Here is a 6418-nt window from a genome sequence, read left to right as displayed (position 1 = left end):
AACTGAATGTAACAGGGAAAGCGGACTTGGACTCGGCGGCTTTGGCGGCGGCGATCGCGGGCCAGAGAGCTCGAGGTTCCTCGTTCTGGTATCAGGCGATAATCTGATATCGTGATCCGAGATCGAGTTCGTGTGTTACATTTGGTATCAGACTCTACGATCCTCTTCGCTCGCTTCCACTCCTACTCTGGATCCTCCGCACTCGCACCTCACCCGATTTCAGGTGCAGATGTGTGCATTTGTTCATCAGTTTAGCTGAACGCCACCCAAATGGTTGTAGGATTTGCCTTCCGACCCGTTGGTATATATAATCTGGATCTCACACAGCTCGCAGTTTCAAAAATCAGACATGTGAAAGGAGACCGATGAATCATTGAACTATATGCTAGTTATTCATAGCTAGAAGAAAACAAGAGCTACCAATTGATACTGCGTGACAGACATGTGCAAGAAAGAGAATTCAGTTGCAATTAATGCTAAATCAAACAGGACCAATTCAGTTGCAATTGATGCCAAATCAAACTGGCTTTTCTTTTACACCTTCATATTTTGGATCAATCATATCCGACCAAGACGCCCTTCATCCTTATGCTGGCCTGCTGGTGTGCTTAATTTCCTCAACTTTGCTAGATAATAGTAAAAAATATTTTATGCTAATTCATTGAATTGAGTATACAGCAATTGGGTTAGGATTTGGTGAGTTCAGATCTTGCCCTCTTTTCTTATGCGTATCTCGCAAGTTCATACTTTCTTATGCCACATATGTACATGGATAAATTAAACCAAGCATCAGGGGAACTGGATATCTCACCATGCTACAGAGAATTTTTGAGAATGGATTTGCTACTTGAGTATGATAAAACAACAAATGTTTGCTTTTGTTAATGACTACACCTAACACCTTCCAAATGTTTTAGATTTTACCTTTTCCAGTTGTTATACATGTTCCATTTCTTACACGAACATCAATCAAAACACATGGAGACAGACTAAAGAACATTTTGGTTCTGATGCTCGTTATTTGCAGCTACTGGGACATTCCAGCCAACAAATTGCAACAACCAGACATGATTTTACATTAAAAGCCACAAGAAATAAGAACTATCAAGTGGTTATGCAGTACCAGACATGCTCAAAGAAGAAATTTCAGCTGCAATTTATGCCAAATCGAACAGGATTTACAATGCCAGGGTGAAAGTATTTCCCTGTGTCCTTTAAGCACCACAAGATTCTCTAAAAATTGCAACATTGACCCGTATAAATTGGATCATAAGCAATTAAGCAGTTCAACAGAAGAAAGAACAAGACCTACTCAAAATAGAGCTACAGGCTACAGCCTCAACGGATCATCACCGGTCATCACACGATACGCCTCCGAACTGATCTTCCTCGTTTTATACACCAGCTTGCATGCATGAGCCCACATTCAAAAACCTGAAGGAAAACAATGCTAGAAGAATTCAAACTCCAGAAAGTTATCTGTGCCCTTCTGATTGGCAGCTGGAGTCGCCTTATCATTAGCTGGGGCCGGCTTCGGTGGGCGATCCAGCTCAACAGGCTTTGGTACATCTGGAGGGCTCGCACACCGTATCAGCGCCCAGTTGACACCCTCAAAGAATGGGTGCTGCTTAATCTCAGTAGTCCCTCGCTTGTAGCCAAGACGATGCTGTGGGTCCTTCACCAGCAATCCTCTTATCAGGTCCCTAGCTGAGAAACTCACAATTGGGGACTCAGGGAATCGCAGGGGCTGACCAACAACGTTGAAGAGAGTAGCCCGGTTTCCTGATCCCTTGAACGGGGTCTTACCAAATAGGAGCTCATACAGGAATATACCAAAGGTCCACCAGTCCACAGCACTGCCATGACCTTCTCCCTTGATTATTTCTGGCGCCAGGTACTCATGGGTGCCAACAAATGACATGGAACGAGCATCAGTTGGCTCCGCAATGAGCTCAGGCAGTGGGCTAACTTGGTTGACAATCTCAGGCTTCGGCTTTGGCTTCTTATCCTTCTTGGACTTGGACTTGGACTTGGAGGAGAAAAAACGGGGACCAAAGCAAGTAGTTGGAGCGACACATGCCGGCTGGATGCAGGATGGCTCAATACAAGCAGGCTGAACACAGTATGCTTGGTTGTTCCTCTGCAGTGCATCTGGTCCAGGGTTGGAAGACTTGACAACAGTAGGGCTTACATCGCAACGAAGGGAGAGGTCAAAATCAGACAGCATGATGTGCCCATCTTCCCGAACAAGCACGTTCTCTGGCTTCAAATCACGGTATATAATCCCAAGCATATGCAGGTATTCCAGTGCGAGTAGAACTTCTGCTACATAGAACCTTTTAAAAAGAAAAGACTATAAGCACTTCTTATCTGATAATCGGCAGTGTACTTTATATTATGGTACAAATATAAACTAGACAAGTTCAATGTTGTATATAGAAGCAAGGGATTCGTGCAGGAAAATGCAAGGATAATTAAATACGCAGCAAAGAACAATAATCACTATAGGACTAGAAAACTTCAAAAGAAAATAATATTTGTAATAAATGTGAGGAATAATGTAATTTTAAGAGTTGGAACATACTTGGCTGCTTGCTCAGCAAAATACTTTCCAGGCTGCCTTTGTCGGAGAGTGTGCAGGTCCCCTCCTGGGCAGAATTCCATCACCAAACATGAGAATTTATCAGTCTCAAAGTGGGTATAAAGTGTTGGAAGAAACGGATGGTCCAGTGACTGCAGTATCTCCCGCTCCGTCTGTGCTCGAAGAAGCTTCTTGCGACTCGCCAAAGACCCTTTGTCCATGACCTTCATGGCAAAGTAGCTCTTTGTTCCATTCAGTTCAGAGAGGTACACGCTGCCAATATCACCACAACCCAGCTTCTTCAGCAGCCTAAAATGGCTCAAACCAAGAATGCCATCCCTTGATCTGATCACTTGGATGGCTTCCCACCTAGAATCACTCCCCTTGTGTGGCTTTGTCGTGCTGCTGCTCATGCTACTGCACGAGCTCTCATCACTAATGTTACTGCTTGCACTCGGGCGGCACATGCTGCTCTTCCCGCTCTCCGGAAAATCAGCTCGGTCGCTGATCTTAGCACTGCCACTGGTCTTCCTCAGGCTGTTTGTCCCATCGCTGGCTTTTGCTGAAACAAAGCTCTCGCTTATGCTGCTCTTCTGCGATGTATTCTTCTCCCGGTTACTGTTGCAATCCAAGCTCTGAATATCCTTCAGCTCCCCAGAATCGCCTTGCGGGGTTAGCGGCTCGTCTAGGACACCAGAGTCTGAGCAAACGCTGGAAGGACCCTTGTCCATCATAGATGCAGAAGACTCTTGCCGCCGATGGGAGGGCTTTTGCTCCTCCAAAATCTCCTGAGCAGTAAGCTCAGGGGTGCCGTCCACATCTTTCTTCTCCTCCTTTGCAGGAACTGGATCAGCCCCTGGTTTGACCTGGTGTCCAGGCACATTTTGCTCTGCAGCCTCGACAGACATGCTGATCATGTAGACTAGCACGAATGCAAATCTGAGAGGACACCCAACCCTTACTTCACCTTATCCAAACTCTAGCAAGACTACTCACTGCCTTAATCGAGTTCCTCGGCATCTGAAATTGACAATGAAGAACAAAGAACACCACATTAGCACGTTCCCATTGATATTGCTGTCTAAAAACAAAGAACTGGTTGCTCTACAGGAATCCAACACGAGAATGAGACGCATGAAGCGGGAAAAAACACCGAAAAAATGTCTGGGACTAGCAAGGTTTGGAACTGGGAGACATAAAAAAATTCATAAATCAGCTGAAATATAAAGATGCTGCGCCCAAGATTAGCAGGCAGGAGGTAGGCGCGACCAAGCACCTGCCGAAACACCGCACAGATCCAGCGCATCAACCAAAGAATCACCAAAGGGCGCAACACGACAAACAGGTCCCCAAAATCACAGAGAAGCCACAGCATTTGCCGGGAAAAGATGTATGTGTGTGTTGGGTGTGTGCTGGGGATGAATGCGAGCATGAGGTGCCGGGACAAGAGAGTAACACCAAAAAAAGCACTGCGACCTGGAACAGCTCTGCAGAATCACGAAGCCCTATCTCCCCCTTCCCCACTGGAAAGAAGAGGTCCTCCGGTCGTGGTAGAGGAGGAACACCGGAAATCACATGAGCTAGGCAGAGCAACGCATCCCCATCTATCGCGCGCAACATGGAGGCAGTAACTCAAGGGGCGGCCATTAAATGCATCGAGAAAAGCGAAACGAACCAGATCAAGAAAAGCGATGGGCGACATTGCATCGACAGATCAAGAAAGAATCCCAACATCTGAGGAGCGGGTGACCGCCCCCAATCAGTCAAATCAGTCAGCCATGCAACCAACCACACCGGGAATAGGGGGAGACCAAGGTACCTCTGCTAGGCCGCCATGGCGCTGCGGCGGCTGCCGGCCGGCCGCGACCGTGAAGGCGGGGGGAGAAGGAAAGGAGCGAGACCAAGTGCATGTACTGTCAATGTCCGGGCCGATGCGCAACGGATTGTGGATTAGCACTGCACCCCTCCATGCTTTGTGATCATATATCGGAGAGAGAGAGAGACGGCGAGAGGGAGATTAAAAACGAAGTGGGGGCGGCGTGCTCCTCCTGCCGCGGCTGTGTGGGGGCAGTCAGAGCGGGCAAGGCTGCGCAAAGAAAGAAGAGAAGGGTCAAAGCTCCATGGGAGGGGGGTGAGGTGCTGCCGTGCTGGGCCAAAGCTGGGGCTTCGGGCTCATAAACAAGTGTCGCCGATCTGGGCGTGCTCTGACCCACTTCCCAGCACGGCAGACAGAGGGAGAGAGAGGGGCAGGCCTTTCTTGTTTAATCTTTGCTCATTTTTTTTAAAAAAAATTATTTGCTCCTCTTTTTTATTTACATGGGCCTTGTTTAGTTTTGCAACAATTCTAGCGCGCACGCTTCTCGAAAAAAGAATCTCGCATGTATGGTGTACTAAATGAAGTCTATTTGCAAAATCTTTTTAGTGATTGGTGTAATTTTTCGCGACGAATCTAATGACGGTAATTAATTAATAATTTGCTACATTGATGTTACAGTAATTATCCTCTAATCGCGTGGCCGTAGGCCTCATTAGATTTTTTAGGGTCACTAGCGCAGAGATTCTGAAGTTGATTTTATAAATTAGATTTATTTGACATTGTAATTAGCGGTCAAATTAACACGAGGACAAAACCAAACAAAGCCATGTTCTCTCGCTGTCCTCGAGGCCGGCGTCCTAGTTTTGACCGACCCAGCAGCTTCACCTTTGGCTGCAGCCTCCAAGGTGATTATCTTTGGTAATAAAGTAATTACTCCTCCTCAGGTAGTACTTGTACAGTTGTACTCCTGCTTTGCCAGTGACAAGAGTATTTCTTGGCAGGTTTTCTACCGTGCTTATAAAAAGTTAAAATACTAGAAAACGCCCTAAAGAAGCAAATCCTCTGCCATTGGTCTCTCTGCCGTTGGGTCACCTACGCGTGAGCCCAGCCCCACACGTCACTGATCAGGGCCAACGGCAGAGAAGCTCTGTCACAAAAACGGAGTATCTCGTGACAGATACCAAACGCACAAGGTTTGTACTGTATTCAAAACGTTTTGTACTCCAACTTGAGTGACTTTCTGAGCTTAAAACACTACGATGCAGAGAGAGAGAGAGAGAGAGTGACTTTCGTAGCAAAAAATGTAGAGGCCGGCCATTTGTCTGTCGACGAGGGGCAGATTCCGAATGCAGGCAGGTCCGGCCGGCCGGGCTCCCAAGCCAAGAGAAAAACGGCAGCAGGGAACAGCCTCCACGGCCTTCAATCACTCGCTGCCCCCTCTCGCCCATGCCCCGACGCAGCTCTCGCCCTCTGGATAACAGTAGCCGGTAGCGCTAATGCTAATCCCGCCGCTAACCTCGAGGCTCAAAGCACCGTCTGCGCCTCGGAATTCGCCGCCGTCTTTTTTGTTTAAGAAATCACTAGTCCACTACGATCAAGGGCCAAGAGTTTTGTACTGAATCCACTTTAAAAAAAAAAGAGTACAGGTTCTAACAAGAAGGGTTTGAGCAATCGGATGGGAGTGCTTGGAGGTCGCTCTCGCCGAGCAGAGGCGTATTTGTGCGAGGGCGCCTGCGCACAGTGCCCGTGACCGCGTGGCCGCTCCGCGCCCCGGCTCCTGCTGCGCGATAATGAGCGCTCATTAACCCTGCAGGGGGCATCAGCTTTTGCTTTGCTCGCCGTGGATCACGAATTCAGGATCAGGCCCGACGCGTCCTCCTCGCATTTGTTTTTCGCGGGTTTTCCCGGCCTCTCGATCCATTTCCGCGGCGCTTAACAATCGCACGCCGAACACCGAGATGTCCCCACATGTCAGAGGCCTACTCGGTCCCACAAAAAGGGTGGTCCCGGTCATGGTAGCC

At 48.0% G+C, this 6418-nt stretch overlaps 1 protein-coding gene across 3 annotated transcripts; it reads right to left on the bottom strand.

The window, feature by feature from the left end:
• Positions 1-1109: 1109 nt before the first annotated feature.
• LOC120678864 (serine/threonine-protein kinase D6PK-like) lies at positions 1110-4787 on the bottom strand. 3 transcript variants are annotated; one of them, XM_039960276.1, is made up of 3 exons: positions 4401-4787; positions 2585-3601; positions 1110-2336 (listed from the first exon to the last, which is right to left on the bottom strand). In XM_039960276.1, exons 2-3 carry the CDS (start codon positions 3496-3498, stop codon positions 1451-1453), a joined length of 1800 nt encoding a protein of 599 aa, XP_039816210.1. In that variant the 5' UTR covers positions 3499-3601; positions 4401-4787; the 3' UTR covers positions 1110-1450. The 3 variants fall into 3 exon arrangements, with proteins under 3 accessions (XP_039816210.1, XP_039816213.1, XP_039816212.1); XM_039960279.1 differs by lacking the exon at positions 4401-4787 and adding an exon at positions 4058-4315; XM_039960278.1 differs by lacking the exon at positions 4401-4787 and adding an exon at positions 3858-4006.
• Between the last annotated feature and the right edge of the window lie 1631 nt (positions 4788-6418).

This window comes from Panicum virgatum, chromosome 6N (genome assembly GCF_016808335.1).
Source record: "Panicum virgatum strain AP13 chromosome 6N, P.virgatum_v5, whole genome shotgun sequence".
NCBI classification, from domain to species: domain Eukaryota; kingdom Viridiplantae; phylum Streptophyta; class Magnoliopsida; order Poales; family Poaceae; genus Panicum; species Panicum virgatum.
Note: the sequence above shows the minus strand (reverse complement) of the source record. Positions and strands in the feature narration are given on the sequence as shown.